We start from the raw sequence: 24,041 nt of genomic DNA, 5'->3' as shown, positions 1-24,041 counted from the left end.
GAAAAGACATTCAGGCTGTCAGGGATCGCCTTCTACTAGAATCCGACCTGACCTTGGACACTGCTCTTGCAATTGCAAAGCAAGTGGAGCAAGCGCAAACAGAATCAGCTCTCCTGGCTACTCAGCAACACCACGCTACCGTCTCAGCTGTAGCTCGCCATGAGAAGAAAACGTCGAATGCATGCTATAGATGTGGGTCGACGAAGCACTTGGCAAACGGTCCCAGTTGTCCTGCTAGGAACAAAACTTGCCGGTCATGTAAGAGAAAAGGACACTTTGAGTTAGTGTGCCGACAGAAGTCCTCGGCACAAGCAACCTCGGTCAAGCAGGTGGACGTAGACGTCTATACAACATCGACGTCCACCACAAAGCCAATTTTCTGTGAAATACAAGCTGCGGGCGTGCCCTTACGTCTCCTGGTCGACACAGGCTCAGCGGTCTCCCTTTTACCTTCTAACGTCTACCATGAGAAGTTTTCTCATCGGCCTCTTCACAAGTCAGGAGTCGTACTTAGAGACTACTCTAAAGCAATCATCTCCACGGAAGGGATATTCTCTGCTACAGTATATTTCGGCGACAGGACTGCCACTTGTACATTTCATGTGGTGCGCAAAGGAGCTGCCATTGCTGGCATGCATATGTTGCGCGCCTTGGACATCGCCATTGTACCTGCTTAGCAGCTTTGCCGGAAAGTGTCGGCGACACCCGCAGCACAGGTACCTCCGTGCCTGGCGAAATACCCTACTCTTTTCTCCGAGGAACTGGGACTGGCGAAGGGTTACAGACACAAAGTAACGATGAGGACATCGGTCGAACCAGTACAGCAAAAACTTCGCCGCCTTCCGTTGGAGGTTCGTCAAAAAGTCTCGGAGGAACTGCAGAAGCTGGAGCAGTCGGACATTATAGAGCGCATAGATGCCTCTGAATGGGTGTCCCCAATTGTAGCTGTCTGGAAGAAGACTGGAGAGCTAAGACTATGCGTGGACCTCAGAAAGCCCAATACGGCCATCGTCATTGATAGCCACCCCTTGCCTCACATGGAGGACATCTTTCATCACCTTGCTGGCGCTTCGTACTTTTCAAAACTGGACCTCTCTTCCGCCTATCATCAGATGGAGCTTGCAGAAGAAAGTCGAAATTTAACGGCGTTCATTACTCACGAGGGCCTCTTTCGCTACAAGCGTGTATGCTTTGGGTTGGCATCAGCGGCTGCTGCATTTCAGAAGATGTTGGCGATGGTCCTAAAGGGTCTAAAAGGTGTTATGCACTACCTTGATGATATCTTGGTATACGGTGCTACAATGGAGGAGCACAACCTTAGATTAGATAGAGTCCTCTTCGCACTGGAGGCCGCTGGACTGAGGTTGAACAAGACGATAGAAGAAATGCGCAAGAAGAAATGTGTCTTTGCCACCCGCGAGTTACAGTTTCTGGGACATTCTTTATCGCCGGATGGGTTGAGTCCGCTGCAGGATACGTTGGAAGCCATTCGTGATGCACCATCTCCGCAGGATGTCGTATCCTTGCGCTCATTTCTTGGCCTTGCTTCGTACTACCTCAAGTTCATACCCCACTTCGCCACGGTGGTGGAGCCGCTTCGGCGACTGCTTCGCAAGGAGACACGATTTCTATGGACTGAAGAGCAAGAAACCGCATTCAACAAAGTCAAATCTCTCATCCAAGAGTGCGTACCGCTGGCTCTCTTCGATGCTTCGCTTCCTACAATTGTCACGGCAGATGCATCAAATTTCGGTCTGGGAGCTGTACTGCAGCAGGAGCATCCTGACGGTCTACGTACCGTCTGCTTCGCCTCAAGGGCTATGACAGCGACAGAATACCGGTACTCAACTGGGGAGAAGGAAGCTTTGGCATGCTTGTGGGCGTGCGAGAAGTGGCACGTATTACTTTTTGGACGCAAATTTACACTTTGCACCGACCATCAAGCCTTGGTCACGCTTTTGTCAACCCAAGGTACTGGACGGCAACCAATGCGTATTGCAAGATGGGCTGCACGTCTCCTTCAGTACAATTACACCATCGTATACAAGAAAGGAGAGCATAACGTCGTCGCCGACGCCCTGTCACGTCTTCCCCTACCTCACAAGCTGGCTACAACCGGAGATGAAGATGAAGATGAGTTAGTGTGCTATGTTCAGCAGGCGCTATCCTGCATCACCATGCAGGAGCTGCTGCAGGCTATGGACGATGACGTCGTGCTCCGTCAGGTTTTAAGTTGCTTGGAACATGACCCTCAACTGGACAAGCAGCAGCAAGAGCAACTTTCTCCATATCTCAAACTTCGCGACGAGATCACTTCGGTGGGAGGTATCGTACTCAGAGGGTCAAGGATAATCCCTCCTTCCTCGCTGAGGAAACGAATTGTCGACATCGCTCATGAGTCACATTCGGGAATCGTCCGGACGAAGCAACGTATACATGAGCGTTATTGGTGGCCTCGTATGGACGCTGAAATTGAGACTTATGTACGAGACTGTTACATATGTCGTGAAGCGGACAAGACTGCGGTGACGCACAAAGCACCTCTACAGCCAGTACCTTTCCCTTGCGGTCCGTGGAAGCAGTTGGGGATAGATATCGTAAGTCCATTCGGCAACCTTCCAGCACGCTGCCGTTTCGCTATCACAGCTGTGGATTATTTTAGCAAGTGGCCGGACGTAGCGTTTTTTTCGCATGTCACCACAGAAGTTATCCTTGAGTTTTTAATGGACATCTTCGTTCGTGAGGGATACCCTGAAATTTTGGTTTCGGATCACGGGCCTCAATTCGAAGCTCTACAGTTCAAGAATTTTCTTGCCGAGAGGGGTATACTGCACCGACAGTCGGCAATATACCATCCTGAAGCAAACGGACAAGTGGAACGCTTCAATAGAGTTCTGAAGGGCTTCCTCCAAACGATTTCACTCACTGGGAGGATTGTGTCGCAAGATGTGAATGCGTTCCTGCGGATCTACAGGGCTACGCCTCACGCAGCAACGGGGTTATCGCCATCAGAACTGCTACATCAGAGGCGCATGAAATCAAAACTCGACGTAGCCGGATTCCCGAACCTGGACAAAGATATTCAGAGGGAAATGGCTTCGCTACGTGAGCGTATCAAGAAGTATCAGGAAAAGACTAAAGCTTATTTCGACGAACGCCACCTAGTGAGGACCCCTAAGTTCCAGCCGGGAGACTATGTACGCGTCCATCTACCCGGTCACCGTCCGAAAGGATCCCGGGCGTATGGTCCGCCCATCGCCATACAAGAGAAAGTGGGACTCAGCACGTTTGTCTTGGCAGATGGGACAGTGCGCAACGCGTCTAGACTAGCTGCATCCGAAGTTGGACAACAGCCTGTCAACTCAGGGTAACCTACCCAAACAAACGCCACCCTTAGGCGTTCGGAAAGGACACGGAAACCACCGGATCGCTTCCGACCATAAGGCCACTTTTCAGAGGGGGAGTGTTGTGTCGATGCAAGGTGGAGAAGAACGAGAGGAAGGAAGAGGAGGGTAGCTCACGCGGAGCGGACTGACATTCGAGGCATTTGGTTTCGGACATTGGTCCAGGACAGTTGTGCTAGATGTCAATAAAGACATAACAAAGGCTACCTTGTTTTTTACATCTGAACAAAATTTTTGTTTTTTGGAATTCTGCTTGACATCCCACACATGTCGATAAGTGGTCCCCCAACACACTATATGTATTGGAGGTATTAGGTGAATGTTCTTTTAAACGATTATTTATGCACCTTTCAATTAAAAACAATTAAGAAAAACCCAGTGCTCCATCAACCAGCCCAAACACTAACTCTGTTTATGCACCTTGATGATTGGCCGATATATACCTTATCACACCTTAGTGGTATGAAGTAAACTATACGAATATGGCATTCTGCAAATTTCTTCTCGTGGTCACCAACTAGGTCAAGGTTTAACTGTTTTTCATGTTATATGTAGTCAATCAGGCTTTCTGTTAATTCATATGAATCACCAACCAATCCTTTTTCATGTTACGTCAATATGCTTGCACATGTGGAGAACTGAAAGGCATATGCTACGTGTGAATATGAATGTCAGCAGACTGGACGGTGGAAAAGGCCTTTTACGATGGAGCTGAACACACAGCATCCCTAAGCCGCTTTCTCCGAGTGTGGAAGGTGATGACGTGAACGAGACGGTTGCAAAACGTCTCGCTGGTTACAAAAAGAGGTGCATGAAAGCGGTTCCACTTTCAAACCAGAGTTTTAAGAGAAAAGTTACTTGCAAGCCATGGCAAGATGGCGACTTTGACCCATCTGGACGAGAACGACAGCAAATTAGGTGACACAGAAAGGCCACGCCTCCTGATTTTTCGTCTGCTTTGAACGACGGAATGCCAGTGTGGTGAGAACATGAAAATCGTGCGCGCTGACGAGGCGGCGGAAATGCGCCTCTACTTCGGCCGCCCGCTCACGACGCCGCGTCGACAAGTGAGAACTGCAGCTTGGTCCACCTGGCTAGAACCCGCGTGCATGGAACAGCGCCGCTTTCGTACGCTTCGCCGGCTTCGTTGTCCAGAGGCACGATGAGAGTAGAGAGCGCGGTGGGATCGCTTGCGGTTTTGGTTTTGTTTTCTTGCGGCGTACTTGGGTGGCGCAGCTTTGGCGTAGAATTAGCGAAAATTTCATGCGAAATTAGCGCTTTCAGACATAAGTTGGCACAGTTCCCTTAGAAGTCGGCCAAGGACGCACATTCCCCCAGTGCGTCAATCGTGACGTTGCCCACCTCTGTGAGGCAGACAACGGCTAGCCCTTTCATCATCACGACCACCATGTTACTTTTTGGTTCACTTTGGTGCAAATGGCACAGCAGTTCCATCACTGAAAGCTTGGGACCGCTCTACAGAGAACATACGTCCAGAGACTCATGTATCAGGGCCTCAGGGACGAACTGAAGAAAAAATGGAGAGACTATAAAAATCTGAATAAGCTATATGGAACAACATGAATCGATGATCTGCTATGAGTGCTGACACTTTTTGTCGTTTTGACATAGGCAAATTTAAGCAAAAAGAGTCAACAAATATAAAATAGATGCGTAATTGCCCTAAAATTATCGTCGCATAGCTCAAATTAATGACTATAATAGATATTTATCAACGCAGCAGGTGGCGAAGATAGCTCTCGTCACTGCATGCAGTTTTGCCAAAATGTGTTTTGCATTTTTACTTGTCATACTGTTTTCAGCGCGTGTCACAAAGATTGTGGTAATTCTGAGGCTCACTAAAATAACTTACATTGCACAGTAAGTGCAGAACCGGAAATGAATTTCATATACGAACACGAGCAATGTGTTAATGCGCTATTGATTGTGTGTGAGCGAGTGTGTATGCCTCATTCTTTTAATCGTCATCCCGCTCATATGTTAACCCACGTGCACTGAGTTACGGTACCGCAGTTGTTGCGGTGAATCACCTAATCCCATCTCATCCATGAAGTTGTTGTGTTATTGATAGACGATCCGTTGATGGATTTCCTCATAGTTAGATAATAATTAGCCTAAGCCGATAACTTTCATATCTATAATATCAATTATATTTGTGAAAACTATTTTTACTTATTAAATGTTGTTCTTCGCTTTGGACTCAACTGACCACTAGCATAAAATCATTCAACGACAATCTTCCTGATTACATTCGGCACTCCCTAGTCTATCGTTACCATTCTTTTCAATCAGGTACCATCAAGACTCAACGTAATAGACATACAACACCGTGGACCCGATACAAATATTCTTTACCAGAAAGTGTTTATTTCCAGTACCAACAAAGAGCACTTTATTCTGCAACGGCAGATGTTTTTGAAAGGTGCATAGTAGCTGACGAATACTGGCCAGACAAAGAATCCACACATCACTGCAACAGGTGTTCCGCGTGGATGAAAACGATCACTTCGCAAATAACATCTCACAGAGATCATCATGGAACCGCACGTTATGCCGAAGAATGATAAGACACGGAGAAGATTGCAGCTAATTCGCACACAACAAGGCCAGCATGTCTATTTTCAGGTGAGTGCATACATACAAATGAGAAAAGCTCACGTGCAGTTCTGCACTTGCCTAATCTGTCCCAATGCCAAATATAAATTGACTACATCTACGTATGTTGTAATACGGTTTTTCTGGAGTTTGTTTGGTTTAGTGAAAGAAAAAAAAATCAGTTATCAGCTGGCTTTAAGCAATATATTTTCAACAAGAGTTGTCAACAAATCAGTAGTGTAGTTCATCAATGATGCCGCTCAGAGTTGGTGCACGTACAGGTTGTATCGGATTCACTTCACAAGAGGGGCTCGAGCATGATGCAATAGTTACGTATAACAGAATATAAAAGATTGAAATATAACTGCATTAGTAGCAGCGGGAGCTAAGCAGTGTAATCTCTAACATTCTGTAAACAGGGCATGCATGCGGGCTCACGACAAACCGGAAATAAATAAAAAAAGAACGGAAACGACTGGGATTAAGGGACAGCATGAAAAATCAAGCGTGCGGAAAGTTCATGATACTCAACACATACAGCTATCACATTTTTCAACCTAGGCACATCTCACCCAAACATTATGCATGGATGAGCAGGCTTTACGCTTTTCCACATCATGCTGCAGCTAAATATCCTGTCCGTTTGCACAATTGTTACCATCAGATATGTGAAGAAATCCACCGACCATGTCAGTTCGAGCTGCTCAACGGTTCCTCCTGGATTTAATGCATCCAGAGCGGCTTGCACAGGATACTATTCTTCTGTTACAGTCAAATAGAAAGTACACGATGCCGTGGGGCTACAGATATGCAAAAACGGCCTAAGTCTGCTGCAGGAACGATATCCCCTGGGGACGGGATAATATGGATGATGTGCAGACTTGTGCTCGCGACTTGAAATAAAAGTAACTGATTACCGATGTCAAACCCAAAATGTGATTGAGTAACTAGCGGAAACGTAACGCGTTACTGAGGTCGTTACTCTCCATTTGCATAGTTTTTTCGCCTCTGGGGGCCTAGAAAATGACTTAAAGGTTCAATTACTGTAAGACAGAACACGCAGTCAGCAGCGCACATCCAGAACAGCTCGCCAACATCAATGCTCCTCCTACTCCATCATCAGTTCCTAATGCTCGCTGATGCACGACTTCGCACGACGTTTTGGAAGGTGGCACGAATACAAGAGGCGCACCATGGGCGAGATGGTTATGACGCACTTACAGTCAGCTAATCTTAGTCAGCAGCGCATATCCAGAACAGTTCGCCTACATCAACTCCTAATGCTCGTTGATGCACGACTTCGCAGGCGTTTTGGAAGCTCGCACGAATACAAGAGATGCACCATGAGCGAGACGGTTCTGACGTCCATTTACTGTCAGTTAATCCTAGTCAGCAGTGCACATCCACAACAGTTTGCAAACATCAACCCATAATGCTCGCCGATGAACGACTTCGCACGACGTTTTCGAAGCTTGCACGAACAGAAGAGGCGCACCATGGGCGAGATGATTATGACGCATTTACTGTCAGCTAATCTTAGTCAGCAGCGCACATCCAGAACAGTTCGCCAACATCAACTCTTAATGCTCGTCGATGCACGACTTCGCAGGACGTTTTGGAAGCTCGCAGGAATACAAGAGATGCACCATGAGCGAGACGGTTCTAACGCCATTTACTGTCAGTTAATCTTCGTCAGCAGTGCACATCCACAACAGTTTGCAAACATCAACTCATAATGCTCGCTGATGCATGACTTCGCACGACGTTTTGGAATCTTGCACGAATACAAGAGGCGCACCATGGGCGAGATGTTTGTGACGCATTTACTGTCAGCTAATCTTAGTCAATAGTGCACATCCACAACAGTTTGCAAACATTAACCCATAATGCTCGCCGATGAACGACTTCGCACGACGTTTTGGAAGCTTGCACGAATACAAGAGGTGCACCATGGGCGAGATGGTTGTGACGGATTTACTGTCAGCTAATCTTAGTGAGTAGTGCACATCCACAACAGTTTGCAAACATCAACTCATAATGCTCGCCGATGAACGACTTCGCACGACGTTTTGGAAGCTTGCATGACTACAAGAGGTGCACCATGGGCGAGATGGTTCTGACGCATTTACTGTCAGCTAACCTTAGTCAGTAGTGCACATCAAGAACAGTTTGCAAATATCAACTCATAATGCTCGCCGATGAACGACTTCCCACGACGTTTTGGAATCTTGCACGAATACAAGAGGTGCACCATGGGCGAGATGGTTGTGACGCATTTACTGTCAGCTAATCTTAGTCAATAGTGCACATCCACAACAGTTTGCAAACATCAACTCATAATGCTCGCCGATGAACGACTTCGCACGACGTTTTGGAAGCTTGCACGAATACAAGAGGTGCACCATGGGCGAGATGGTTGTGACGCATTTACTGTCAGGTAATCTTAGTCAGTAGTGCACATCCACAACAGTTTGCAAACATCAACTCATAATGCTCGCCGATGAACGACTTCGCACGACGTTTTGGAAGCTTGCACGACTACAAGAGGTGCACCATGGGCGAGATGGTTCTGACGCATTTACTGTCAGCTAATCTTAGTCAGTAGTGCACATCAACAACAGTTTGCAAACATCAACTCATAATGTTCACCGATGAACGACTTCCCACAACGTTTTGGAAGCTTGCACGAATACAAGAGGTGCACCATGGGCGAGATGGTTGTGACGCATTTACTGCCAGCTAATCTGAGTCAGTAGTGCACATCCACAACAGTTTGCAAACATCAACTCATAATGCTCGGCGATGAACGACTTCGCACGACGTTTTGGAAGCTTGCACGAATACAAGAGGTGCACCATGGGCGAGATGGTTGTGACGCATTTACTGTCAGCTAATCTTAGTCAGTAGTGCACATCAACAACAGTTTGCAAACATCAACTCATAATGTTCACCGATGAACGACTTCCCACAACGTTTTGGAAGCTTGCACGAATACAAGAGGTGCACCATGGGCGAGATGGTTGTGACGCATTTACTGCCAGCTAATCTTAGTCAGTAGTGCACATCCACAACAGTTTGCAAACATCAACTCATAATGCTCCCCGATGAACGACTTCGCACGACGTTTTGGAAGCTTGCACGAATACAAGAGGTGCACCATGGGCGAGATGGTTGTGACGCATTTACTGTCAGCTAATCTTAGTGAGTAGTGCACATCCACAACAGTTTGCAAACATCAACTCATAATGCTCGCCGATGAACGACTTCGCACGACGTTTTGGAAGCTTGCACGACTACAAGAGGTGCACCATGGGCGAGATGGTTCTGACGCAATTACTGTCAGCTAATCTTAGTCAGTAGTGCACATCAACAACAGTTTGCAAATATCAACTCATAATGCTCGCCGATGAACGACTTCCCACGACGTTTTGGAAGCTTGCACGAATACAAGCCGTGGACCATGGGCGAGATGGTTCTGACGCATTTACCGTCAGCTAATCTTAGTCAGTAGTGCACATCCACAACAGTTTGCAAACATCAACTTATAATGCTCGCCGATGAACGACTTTCCACGACGTTTTGGAAGCTTGCACGAATACAAGAGGTGCACCATGGGCGAGATGGTTGTGACGCATTTACTGTCAGCCAATCTTAGTCAATAGTGCACGTCCACAACAGTTTGCAAACATCAACTCATAATGCTCGCCGATGAACGACTTCGCACGACGTTTTGGAAGCTTGCACGAATACAAGAGGTGCGCCATGGCGAGATTGTTCTGACGCATTTACTATCAGCGAATCTTAGTCAGTAGTGCATATCCAGAACAGCTTGCAATCATCAACTCATAATGCTCGCCGATGAACGACTTCGCACGACGTTTTGGAAGCTTGCACCAATACAAGAGGTGCACCATGGGCGAGATGGTTCTGACGCATTTACTGTCAGCTAATCTTAGTGAGTAGTGCACATCCACAACAGTTTGCAAACATCAACTCATAATGCTCGCCGATGAACGACTTCGCACGACGTTTTGGAAGCTTGCACGACTACAAGAGGTGCACCATGGGCGAGATGGTTCTGACGCAATTACTGTCAGCTAATCTTAGTCAGTAGTGCACATCAACAACAGTTTGCAAATATCAACTCATAATGCTCGCCGATGAACGACTTCCCACGACGTTTTGGAAGCTTGCACGAATACAAGCCGTGGACCATGGGCGAGATGGTTCTGACGCATTTACCGTCAGCTAATCTAAGTCAGTAGTGCACATCCACAACAGTTTGCAAACATCAACTTATAATGCTCGCCGATGAACGACTTTCCACGACGTTTTGGAAGCTTGCACGAATACAAGAGGTGCACCATGGGCGAGGTGGTTGTGACGCATTTACTGTCAGCCAATCTTAGTCAGTAGTGCACATCCACAACGGTTTGCAAACATTAACCCATAATGCTCGCCGATGAACGACTTCGCACAACGTTTTGGAAGCTTGCACGAATACAAGAGGTGCACCATGGGCGAGATGGTTCTGACGCATTTACTGTCAGCTAATCTCAGTCAGTAGTGCACATCCAAAACAGTTTGCAATCATCAACTCATAATGCTCGCCGATGAACGACTTCGCACGACATTTTGGAAGCTTGCACGAATACAATAGGTGCACCATGGGCGCGATGGTTGTGACGCATTTACTGTAAGCTAATTTAGTCAGCAGTGCACATCCACAACAGTTTGCAAACATAAAATCATAATGCTCGCTGATGAACGACTTTGCACGACGTTTTGGAAGCTTGCACAAATACAAGAGGTGCACCATGCGCGAGATGGTTCTGACGCATTTACTGTCAGCTAATCTTAGTCAGTAGTGCACATCCACAACAGTTTGCAAACATCAACCCATAATGCTCGCCGATGAACGACTTCGCACAACGTTTTGGAAGCTTGCACGAATACAAGAGGTGCACCATGGGCGAGATGGTTCTGACGCATTTACTGCCAGCTAATCTTAGTCAGTAGTGCACATCCAAAACAGTTTGCAAACATCAACTCATAATGCTCGCAGATGAACGACTTCGCACGACGTTTTGGAAGCTTGCAGGAATACAATAGGTGCACCATGGGCGAGATGGTTGTGACGCATTTACTGTCAGCTAATCTTAGTCAGTAGTGCACATCCACAAAACATCAATTTATAATGCTCGCCGGTGAACGACTTCGCACGACGTTTTGGAAGCTTGCACGAATACAAGAGGTGCGCCATGGGCGAGATGGTTGTGACGCATTTACTATCAGCTAATCTTAGTCAGTAGTGCACATCCAGAACAGCTTGCAATCATCAACTCATAATACTCGCCGATGAACGCCTTCGCACGACGTTTTGGAAGCTTGCAAGAATACAAGAGGTGCACCATGGGCGAGATGGTTCTGACGCATTTACTGTCAGCTAATCTCAGTCAGTAGTGCACATCCAAAACAGTTTGCAAACATCAACTCATAATGCTCGCCGATGAACGACTTCGTACGACGTTTTGAAAGCTTGCACAAATACAAGAGGTGCGCCATGGGCGAGATGGTTCTGACGCATTTACTGTAAGCTAATCTTAGTCAGTAGTGCACGTCCACAACAGTTTGCAAACATTAACCCATAATGCTCGCCGATGAACGACTTCGCACAACGTTTTGGAAGCTTGCACGAATACAAGAGGTGCACCATGGGCGAGATGGTTCTGACGCATTTACTGTCAGCTAATCTCAGTCAGCAGTGCACATCCGAAACAGTTTGCAAACATCAACTCATAATGCTCGCCGATGAACGACTTCTCACGACATTTTGGAAGCTTGCACGAATACAATAGGTGCACCATGGGCGCGATGGTTGTGACGCATTTACTGTAAGCTAATTTAGTCAGCAGTGCACATCCACAACAGTTTGCAAACATAAAATCATAATGCTCGCTGATGAACGACTTTGCACGACGTTTTGGAAGCTTGCACAAATACAAGAGGTGCACCATGCGCGAGATGGTTCTGACGCATTTACTGTCAGCTAATCTTAGTCAGTAGTGCACATCCACAACAGTTTGCAAACATCAACCCATAATGCTCGCCGATGAACGACTTCGCACAACGTTTTGGAAGCTTGCACGAATACAAGAGGTGCACCATGGGCGAGATGGTTCTGACGCATTTACTGCCAGCTAATCTTAGTCAGTAGTGCACATCCAAAACAGTTTGCAAACATCAACTCATAATGCTCGCAGATGAACGACTTCGCACGACGTTTTGGAAGCTTGCAGGAATACAATAGGTGCACCATGGGCGAGATGGTTGTGACGCATTTACTGTCAGCTAATCTTAGTCAGTAGTGCACATCCACAAAACATCAATTTATAATGCTCGCCGGTGAACGACTTCGCACGACGTTTTGGAAGCTTGCACGAATACAAGAGGTGCGCCATGGGCGAGATGGTTGTGACGCATTTACTATCAGCTAATCTTAGTCAGTAGTGCACATCCAGAACAGCTTGCAATCATCAACTCATAATGCTCGCCGATGAACGCCTTCGCACGACGTTTTGGAAGCTTGCAAGAATACAAGAGGTGCACCATGGGCGAGATGGTTCTGACGCATTTACTGTCAGCTAATCTCAGTCAGTAGTGCACATCCAAAACAGTTTGCAAACATCAACTCATAATGCTCGCCGATGAACGACTTCGTACGACGTTTTGAAAGCTTGCACAAATACAAGAGGTGCGCCATGGGCGAGATGGTTCTGACGCATTTACTGTAAGCTAATCTTAGTCAGTAGTGCACGTCCACAACAGTTTGCAAACATTAACCCATAATGCTCGCCGATGAACGACTTCGCACAACGTTTTGGAAGCTTGCACGAATACAAGAGGTGCACCATGGGCGAGATGGTTCTGACGCATTTACTGTCAGCTAATCTCAGTCAGCAGTGCACATCCGAAACAGTTTGCAAACATCAACTCATAATGCTCGCCGATGAACGACTTCTCACGACGTTTTGGAAGCTTGCACGAATACAAGAGGTGCACCTTTTGCGAGATGGTTGTGACGCATTTACTGTCAGCTAATCTTAGTCAGTAGTGCAGTTTGCAAACATCAACCCATAATGCTCGCCGATGAACGACTTCGCACGACGTTTTGGAAGCTTGCACGAATACAAGCGGCGGACCATGGGCGAGATGGTTCTGACTCATTTACCGTCAGCTAATCTTAGTCAGTAGTGCTCATCCACAACAGTTTGCAAACATCAACTTATAATGCTCGCCGATGAACGACTTCGCACGACGTTTTGGAAGCTTGCACGAATACAAGAGGTGCGCCATGGGCGAGATGGTTCTAACGCCTTTACTGTCAGCTAATTTTAGTCTGTAGTGCACATCCAATACAATTTGCAAACATCAACCCATAATGCTCGCCGATGAACGACTTCGCACGACGTTTTGGAAGCTTGCACCAATACAAGAGGTGCGCCATGGGCGAGATGGTTCTGACGCATTTACTATCAGCTAATCTTAGTCAGTAGTGCACATCCAGAACAGCTTGCAATCATCAACTCATAATGCTCGCCGATGAACGACTTCGCGCGACGTTTTGGAAGCTTGCACCAATACAAGAGGTTCACCATGGGCGAGATGGTTGTGACGCATTTACTGTCAGCTAATTTTAGTCCATAGTGCACATCCAATACAATTTGCAAACATCAACCCATAATGCTCGCCGATGAACGACTTCGCACGACGTTTTGGAAGCTTGCACGAATACAAGCGGCGGACCATGGGCGAGATGGTTCTGACTCATTTACCGTCAGCTGATCTTAGTCAGTAGTGCACATCCACAACAGTTTGCAAACATCAACTTATAATGCTCGCCGATGAACGACTTTCCACGACGTTTTGGAAGCTTGCACGAATACAAGAGGTGCACCATGGGCGAGGTGGTTGTGACGCATTTACTGTCTGCCAATCTTAGTCAGTAGTGCACATCCACAACGGTTTGCAAACATTAACCCATAATGCTCGCCGATGAACGACTTCGCACAACGTTTTGGAAGCTTGCACGAATACAAGAGGTGCACCATGGGCGAGATGGTTCTGACGCATTTACTGTCAGCTAATCTTAGTCAGTAGTGCACATCCAGAACAGCTTGCAATCATCAACTCATAATGCTCGCCGATGAACGACTTCGCACGACGGTTTGGAAGCTTGCACGAATACAAGAGGTGCACCATGGGCGAGATGGTTGTGACGCATTTACTGTCAGCTAATCTTAGTCAGTAGTGCACGTCCACAACAGTTTGCAAACATCAACTCATAATGCTCGCCGATGAACGACTTCGCACGACGTTTTGGAAGCTTGCAAGAATACAAGAGGTGCACCATGGGCGAGATGGTTCTGACGCATTTACTGTCAGCTAATCTTAGTCAGTAGTGCACATCCAAAACAATTTGCAAACATCAACCCATAATGCTCGCCGATGAACGACTTCGCACGACGTTTTGGAAGCTTGCACGAATACAAGAGGTGCGCCATGGCGAGATGGTTCTGACGCATTTACTATCAGCTAATTTTAGTCTGTAGTGCACATCCAATACAATTTGCAATCATCAACCCATAATGCTCGCCGATCAACGACTTCGCACGGCGTTTTGGAAACTTGCCCGAATACAAGAGGTGCGTCATGGGCGAGATGGTTCTGACGAATTTACTGTCAGCTAATCTTAGTCAGTAGTGCACATCCAAAACAGTTTGCAAACATCAACTCATAATGCTCGCCGATGAACGACTTCGCACGACATTTCGGAAGCTTGCACGAATACAATAGGTGCACCATGGGCGAGATGGTTGTGACGCATTTACTGTCAGCTAATCTTAGTCAGTAGTGCACATCAACAACAGTTTGCAAACATCAACTCATAATGTTCACCGATGAACGACTTCCCACAACGTTTTGGAAGCTTGCACGAATACAAGAGGTGCACCATGGGCGAGATGGTTGTGACGCATTTACTGCCAGCTAATCTTAGTCAGTAGTGCACATCCACAACAGTTTGCAAACATCAACTCATAATGCTCGCCGATGAACGACTTCGCACGACGTTTTGGAAGCTTGCACGAATACAAGAGGTGGTTGTGACGCATTTACTGTCAGCTAATCTTAGTGAGTAGTGCACATCCACAACAGTTTGCAAACATCAACTCATAATGCTCGCCGATGAACGACTTCCCAGAACGTTTTGGACGCTTGCACGAATACAAGAGGTGCACCATGGGCGAGATGGTTCCGACGCATTTACTGTCAGCTAATCTTAGTCAGTAGTGCACATCAACAACAGTTTGCAAATATCAACTTATAATGCTCGCCGATGAACGACTTCCCACGACGTTTTGAAAGCTTGCACAAATACAAGAGGTGCGCCATGGGCGAGATGGTTCTGACGCATTTACTGTAAGCTAATCTTAGTCAGTAGTGCACATCCACAACAGTTTGCAAACATTAACCCATAATGCTCGCCGATGAACGACTTCGCACAACGTTTTGGAAGCTTGCACGAATACAAGAGGTGCACCATGGGCGAGATGGTTCTGACGCATTTACTGTCAGCTAATCTCAGTCAGCAGTGCACATCCGAAACAGTTTGCAAATATCAACTCATAATGCTCGCCGATGAACGACTTCTCACGACGTTTTGGAAGCTTGCACGAATACAAGAGGTGCACCATGGGCGAGATGGTTGTGACGCATTTACTGTCAGCTAATCTTAGTCAGTAGTGCAGTTTGCAAACATCAACCCATAATGCTCGCCGATGAACGACTTCGCACGACGTTTTGGAAGCTTGCACGAATACAAGCGGCGGACCATGGGCGAGATGGTTCTGACTCATTTACCGTCAGCTAATCTTAGTCAGTAGTGCTCATCCACAACAGTCTGCAAACATCAACTTATAATGCTCGCCGATGAACGACTTCGCACGACGTTTTGGAAGCTTGCACGAATACAAGAGGTGCGCCATGGGCGAGATGGTTCTAACGCATTTACTATCAGCTAATCTTAGTCAGTAGTGCCCATCCTGAACAGCTTGCAATCATCAACTCATAATGCTCGCCGATGAACGACTTCGCACGACGTTTTGGAAGCTTGCACCAATACAAGAGGTGCACCATGGGCGAGATGGTTGTGACGCCTTTACTGTCAGCTAATTTTAGTCTGTAGTGCACATCCAATACAATTTGCAAACATCAACCCATAATGCTCGCCGATGAACGACTTCGCATGACGTTTTGGAAGCTTGCACCAACACAAGAGGTGCGCCATGGCGAGATGGTTCTGACGCATTTACTATCAGCTAATCTTAGTCAGTAGTGCACATCCAGAACAGCTTGCAATCATCAACTCATAATGCTCGCCGATGAACGACTTCGCACGACGTTTGGGAAGCTTGCACCAATACAAGAGGTGCACCATGGGCGAGATGGGGTTGACGCATTTACTGTCAGCTAATTTTGGTCCATAGTGCACATCCAATACAATTTGCAAACATCAACCCATAATGCTCGCCGATGAACGACTTCGCACGACGTTTTGGAAGCTTGCACGAATACAAGCGGCGGACCATGGGCGAGATGGTTCTGACTCATTTACCGTCAGCTAATCTTAGTCAGTAGTGCACATCCACAACAGTTTGCAAACATCAACTTATAATGCTCGCCGATGAACGACTTCGCACGACGTTTTGGAAGCTTGCACGAATACAAAAGGTGCGCCATGGGCGAGATGGTTCTGACGCATTTACTATCAGCTAATCTTAGTCAGTAGTGCACATCCAGAACAGCTTGCAATCATCAACTCATAATGCTCGCCGATGAACGACTTCGCACGACGGTTTGGAAGCTTGCACGAATACAAGAGGTGCACCATGGGCGAGATGGTTGTGACGCCTTTACTGTCAGCTAATTTTAGTCTGTAGTGCACGTCCACAACAGTTTGCAAACATCAACTCATAATGCTCGCCGATGAACGACTTCGCACGACGTTTTGGAAGCTTGCAAGAATACAAAAGGTGCGCCATGGGCGAGATGGTTCTGACGCATTTACTATCAGCTAATCTTAGTCAGTAGTGCACATCCAGAACAGCTTGCAATCATCAACTCATAATGCTCGCCGATGAACGACTTCGCACGACGGTTTGGAAGCTTGCACGAATACAAGAGGTGCACTATGGGCGAGATGGTTGTGACGCATTTACTGTCAGCTAATCTTAGTCAGTAGTGCACGTCCACAACAGTTTGCAAACATCAACTCATAATGCTCGCCGATGAACGACTTCGCACGACGGTTTGGAAGCTTGCACGAATACAAGAGGTGCACCATGGGCGAGATGGTTGTGACGCATTTACTATCAGCTAATCTTAGTCAGTAGTGCACATCCAGAACAGCTTGCAATCATCAACTCATAATGCTCGCCGATGAACGACTTCGCACGACGGTTTGGAAGCTTGCACGAATACAAGAGGTGCACTATGGGCGAGATGGTTGTGACGCATTTACTGTCAGCTAATCTTAGTCAGTAGTGCACGTCCACAACAGTTTGCAAACATCAACTCATAATGCTCGCCGATGAACGACTTCGCACGACGGTTTGGAAGCTTGCACGAATACAAGAGGTGCACCATGGGCGAGATGGTTGTGACGCATTTACTGTCAGCTAATCTTAGTCAGTAGTGCACGTCCACAACAGTTTGCAAACATCAACTCATAATGCTCGCCGATGAACGACTTCGCACGACGTTTTGGAAGCTTGCAAGAATACAAGAGGTGCACCATGGGCGAGATGGTTCTGACGCATTTACTGTCAGCTAATCTTAGTCAGTAGTGCACATCCAAAACAATTTGCAAACATCAACCCATAATGCTCGCCGATGAACGACTTCGCACGACGTTTTGGAAGCTTGCACGAATACAAGAGGTGCGCCATGGCGAGATGGTTCTGACGCATTTACTATCAGCTAATCTTAGTCAGTAGTGCATATCCAGAACAGCTTGCAATCATCAACTCATAATGCTCGCCGATGAACGACTTCGCACGACGTTTTGGAAGCTTGCACCAATACAAGAGGTGCACCATGGCGAGATGGTTGTGACGCATTTACTGTCAGCTAATTTTAGTCTGTAGTGCACATCCAATACAATTTGCAATCATCAACCCATAATGCTCGCCGATCAACGACTTCGCACGGCGTTTTGGAAGCTTGCCCGAATACAAGAGGTGCGTCATGGGCGATATGGTTCTGACGAATTTACTGTCATCTAATCTTCGTCAGTAGTGCACATTTAAAACAGTTTGCAAACATCAACTCATAATGCTCGCCGATGAACGACTTCGCACGACATTTCGGAAGCTTGCACGAATACAATAGGTGCACCATGGGCGAGAGGGTTGTGACGCATTTACTGTCAGCTAATCTTAGTCAGTAGTGCACATCAACAACAGTTTGCAAACATCAACTCATAATGTTCACCGATGAACGACTTCCCACAACGTTTTGGAAGCTTGCACGAATACAAGAGGTGCACCATGGGCGAGATGGTTGTGACGCATTTACTGCCAGCTAATCTTAGTCAGTAGTGCACATCCACAACAGTTTGCAAACATCAACACATAATGCTCGCCGATGAACGACTTGGCACGACGTTTTGGAAGCTTGCACGAATACAAGAGGTGGTTGTGACGCATTTACTGTCAGCTAATCTTAGTGAGTAGTGCACATCCACAACAGTTTGCAAACATCAACTCATAATGCTCGCCGATGAACGACTTCCCAGAACGTTTTGGACGCTTGCACGAATACAAGAGGTGCACCATGGGCGAGATGGTTCCGACGCATTTACTGTCAGCTAATCTTAGTCAGTAGTGCACATCAACAACAGTTTGCAAATATCAACTCATAATGCTCGCCGATGAACGACTTCCCACGACGTTTTGGAAGCTTGCACGAATACAAGAGGTGCACCATGGGCGAGATGGTTGTGACGCATTTACTGTCAGCTAATCCTAGTCAATAGTGCACAACCACAACAGTTTGCAAACATCAACTCATAATGTTCACCGATGAACGACTTCGCACAACGTTTTGGAAGCTTGCACGAATACAAGAGGTGCACCATGGGCGAGATGGTTCTGACGCATTTACTGCCAGCTAATCTCAGTCAGTAGTGCACATCAACAACAGTTTGCAAACATCAACTCATAATGCTCGCCGATGAACGACTTCGCACGACGTTTTGGAAGCTTGCACGACTACAAGAGGTGCACCATGGGCGAGATGGTTCTGACGCATTTACTGTCAGCTAATGTTAGTCAGTAGTGCACATCCACAACAGTTTGCAAACATCAACCCATAATGCTCGAAGATGAACGACTTCGCACGACGTTTTGGAAGCTTGCACGAATACAAGCCGTGGACCATGGGCGAGATGGTTCTGACGCATTTACCGTCAGCTAATCTTAGTCAGTAGTGCACATCCACAACAGTTTGAAAACATCAACTAATAATGCTCGCCGATGAACGACTTCCCACCACGTTTTGGAAGCTTGCACGAATACAAGAAGTGCAACATGGGCGAGATGGCTGTGACGCATTACTGTCAGCTAATCTTAGTCAGTAGTGCACATCCACAACAGTTTGCAAACATCAACCCACAAATGCTCGCCGATGAACGACTTCGCACGACGTTTTGGAAGCTTGCACGAATACAAGCCGTGGACCATGGGCGAGATGGTTCTGACGCATTTACCGTCAGCTAATCTTAGTCAGTAGTGCACATCCACAACAGTTTGCAAAGATCAACTTATAATGCTCGCCGATGATCGACTTCGCACAACATTTGGGGAAGCTTGCACGAATACAGAGGTGCGCCATGGGCGAGATGGTTCTGACGCATTTACTATCAGCTAATCTTAGTCAGTAGTGCACATCCAGAACAGCTTGCAATCATCAACTCATAATGCTCGCCGATGAACGACTTCGCACGACGTTTTGGAAGCTTGCACGAATACAAGAGGTGCACCATGGGCGAGATGGTTGTGACGCATTTACTGTCAGCCAATCTTAGTCAGTAGTGCAGGTCCACAACAGTTTGCAAACATCAACTCATAATGCTCGCCGATGAACGACTTCGCACGACGGTTTGGAAGCTTGCACGAATACAAGAGGTGCACCATGGGCGAGATGGTTGTGACGCATTTACTGTCAGCTAATCTTAGTCAGTAGTGCACGTCCACAACAGTTTGCAAACATCAACTCATAATGCTCGCCGATGAACGACTTCGCACGACGTTTTGGAAGCTTGCAAGAATACAAGAGGTGCACCATGGGCGAGATGGTTCTGACGCATTTACTGTCAGCTAATCTTAGTCAGTAGTGCACATCCAAAACAATTTGCAAACATCAACCCATAATGCTCGCCGATGAACGACTTCGCACGACGTTTTGGAAGCTTGCACGAATACAAGAGGTGCGCCATGGCGAGATGGTTCTGACGCATTTACTATCAGCTAATCTTAGTCAGTAGTGCATATCCAGAACAGCTTGCAATCATCAACTCATAATGCTCGCCGATGAACGACTTCGCACGACGGTTTGGAAGCTTGCACGAATACAAGAGGTGCACCATGGGCGAGATGGTTGTGACGCCTTTACTGTCATCTAATTTTAGTCTGTAGTGCACGTCCACAACAGTTTGCAAACATCAACTCATAATGCTCGCCGATGAACGACTTCGCACCGACGTTTTGGAAGCTTGCAAGAATACAAAAGGTGCGCCATGGGCGAGATGGTTCTGACGCATTTACTATCAGCTAATCTTAGTCAGTAGTGCACATCCAGAACAGCTTGCAATCATCAACTCATAATGCTCGCCGATGAACGACTTCGCACGACGGTTTGGAAGCTTGCACGAATACAAGAGGTGCACCATGGGCGAGATGGTTGTGACGCATTTACTGTCAGCTAATCTTAGTCAGTAGTGCACGTCCACAACAGTTTGCAAACATCAACTCATAATGCTCGCCGATGAACGACTTCGCACGACGGTTTGGAAGCTTGCACGAATACAAGAGGTGCACCATGGCGAGATGGTTGTGACGCATTTACTGTCAGCTAATCTTAGTCAGTAGTGCACGTCCACAACAGTTTGCAAACATCAACTCATAATGCTCGCCGATGAACGACTTCGCACGACGTTTTGGAAGCTTGCAAGAATACAAGAGGTGCACCATGGGCGAGATGGTTCTGACGCATTTACTGTCAGCTAATCTTAGTCAGTAGTGCACATCCAAAACAATTTGCAAACATCAACCCATAATGCTCGCCGATGAACGACTTCGCACGACGTTTTGGAAGCTTGCACGAATACAAGAGGTGCGCCATGGCGAGATGGTTCTGACGCATTTACTATCAGCTAATCTTAGTCAGTAGTGCATATCCAGAACAGCTTGCAATCATCAACTCATAATGCTCGCCGATGAACGACTTCGCACGACGTTTTGGAAGCTTGCACCAATACAAGAGGTGCACCATGGGCGAGATGGTTGTGACGCATTTACTGTCAGCTAATTTTAGTCTGTAGTGCACATCCAATACAATTTGCAATCATCAACCCATAATGCTCGCCGATCAACGACTTCGCACGGCGTTTTGGAAGCTTGCCCGAATACAAGAGGTGCGTCATGGGCGATATGGTTCTGACGAATTTACTGTCATCTAATCTTCGTCAGTAGTGCACATTTAAAACAGTTTGCAAACATCAACTCATAATGCTCGCCGATGAACGACTTCGCACGACATTTCGGAAGCTTGCACGAATACAATAGGTGCACCATGGGCGAGAGGGTTGTGACGCATTTACTGTCAGCTAATCTTAGTCAGTAGTGCACATCAACAACAGTTTGCAAACATCAACTCATAATGTTCACCGATGAACGACTTCCCACAACGTTTTGGAAGCTTGCACGAATACAAGAGGTGCACCATGGGCGAGATGGTTGTGACGCATTTACTGCCAGCTAATCTTAGTCAGTAGTGCACATCCACAACAGTTTGCAAACATCAACACATAATGCTCGCCGATGAACGACTTGGCACGACGTTTTGGAAGCTTGCACGAATACAAGAGGTGGTTGTGACGCATTTACTGTCAGCTAATCTTAGTGAGTAGTGCACATCCACAACAGTTTGCAAACATCAACTCATAATGCTCGCCGATGAACGACTTCCCAGAACGTATTGGACGCTTGCACGAATACAAGAGGTGCACCATGGGCGAGATGGTTCCGACGCATTTACTGTCAGCTAATCTTAGTCAGTAGTGCACATCAACAACAGTTTGCAAATATCAACTCATAATGCTCGCCGATGAACGACTTCCCACGACGTTTTGGAAGCTTGCACGAATACAAGAGGTGCACCATGGGCGAGATGGTTGTGACGCATTTACTGTCAGCTAATCCTAGTCAATAGTGCACATCCACAACAGTTTGCAAACATCAACTCATAATGTTCACCGATGAACGACTTCCCACAACGTTTTGGAAGCTTGGACGAATACAAGAGGTGCACCATGGGCGAGATGGTTGTGACGCATTTACTGCCAGCTAATCTTAGTCAGTAGTGCACATCAACAACAGTTTGCAAACATCAACTCATAATGCTCGCCGATGAACGACTTCGCACGACGTTTTGGAAGCTTGCACGACTACAAGAGGTGCACCATGGGCGAGATGGTTCTGACGCATTTACTGTCAGCTAATGTTAGTCAGTAGTGCACATCCACAACAGTTTGCAAACATCAACCCATAATGCTCGAAGATGAACGACTTCGCACGACGTTTTGGAAGCTTGCACGAATACAAGCCGTGGACCATGGGCGAGATGGTTCTGACGCATTTACCGTCAGCTAATCTTAGTCAGTAGTGCACATCCACAACAGTTTGAAAACATCAACTAATAATGCTCGCCGATGAACGACTTCCCACCACGTTTTGGAAGCTTGCACGAATACAAGAAGTGCAACATGGGCGAGATGGCTGTGACGCATTTACTGTCAGCTAATCTTAGTCAGTAGTGCACATCCACACAGTTTGCAAACATCAACCCACAATGCTCGCCGAATGAACGACTTCGCACGACGTTTTGGAAGCTTGCACGAATACAAGCCGTGGACATGGGCGAGATGGTTTCTGACGCATTTACCGTCAGCTAATCTTAGTCAGTAGTGCACATCCACAACAGTTTGCAAAGATCAACTTATAATGCTCGCCGATGATCGACTTCGCACAACATTTGGGGAAGCTTGCACGAATACAAGAGGTGCGCCATGGGCGGATGGTTCTGACGCATTTACTATCAGCTAATCTTAGTCAGTAGTGCACATCCAGAACAGCTTGCAATCATCAACTCATAATGCTCGCCGATGAACGACTTCGCACGACGTTTTGGAAGCTTGCACGAATACAAGAGGTGCACCATGGGCGAGATGGTTGTGACGCATTTACTGTCAGCAATCTTAGTCAGTAGTGCAGGTCCACAACAGTTTGCAAACATCAACTCATAATGCTCGCCGATGAACGACTTCCCACGACGTTTTGGAAGCTTGCACGAATACAAGAGGTGCACAATGGGCGAGATGGTTGTGACGCATTTACTGTCAGCCAATCTTAGTCAGTAGTGCACGTCCACAACAGTTTGCAAACATCAACTCATAATGCTCGCGATGAACGACTTCCACGACGTTCTGGAAGCTTGCACGAATACAAGAGATGCACCATGGGCGAGATGGTTGTGACGCATTTACTGTCAGCCAATCTAAGTCAGTAGTGCACGTCCACAACAGTTTGCAAACATCAACTCATAATGCTCGCCGATGAACGACTTCCCACGACGTTTTGGAAGCTTGCACGAATACAAGAGGGTGCACCATGGGCGAGATGG

General features: G+C 46.9%; 2 protein-coding genes across 2 annotated transcripts in view; both read left to right on the top strand.

Annotated features, from left to right (window-relative positions):
* The first annotated feature begins 797 nt into the window (after positions 1-797).
* Positions 798-3,371, top strand: LOC135392439 (uncharacterized protein K02A2.6-like). Its single transcript, XM_064623149.1, has one exon. The coding sequence runs from the start codon at positions 798-800 to the stop codon at positions 3,369-3,371; it is 2,574 nt and encodes an 857-aa protein (XP_064479219.1).
* Positions 3,372-5,949: 2,578 nt separating this feature from the next.
* The window catches only part of LOC135393178 (uncharacterized), a 282,577-nt gene continuing 264,485 nt past the window's right edge, over positions 5,950-24,041 (top strand). Inside the window, exon 1 of the mRNA XM_064623683.1 lies at positions 5,950-6,050. Coding sequence (XP_064479753.1) covers positions 5,961-6,050 — 90 coding nt within the window. The 5' untranslated portion in view covers positions 5,950-5,960. The remainder of the gene's footprint in view (positions 6,051-24,041) is intronic.

Source organism: Ornithodoros turicata, chromosome 4 (assembly GCF_037126465.1).
Source record: "Ornithodoros turicata isolate Travis chromosome 4, ASM3712646v1, whole genome shotgun sequence".
NCBI lineage: Eukaryota > Metazoa > Arthropoda > Arachnida > Ixodida > Argasidae > Ornithodoros > Ornithodoros turicata.
Note: the sequence above shows the minus strand (reverse complement) of the source record. Positions and strands in the feature narration are given on the sequence as shown.

Bases quoted from the DNA above. Each gene is read 5' to 3' on its own strand.
- LOC135392439 (XM_064623149.1), top strand. From the start codon at position 798: ATGAGGACATCGGTCGAACCAGTACAGCAAAAACTTCGCCGCCTTCCG.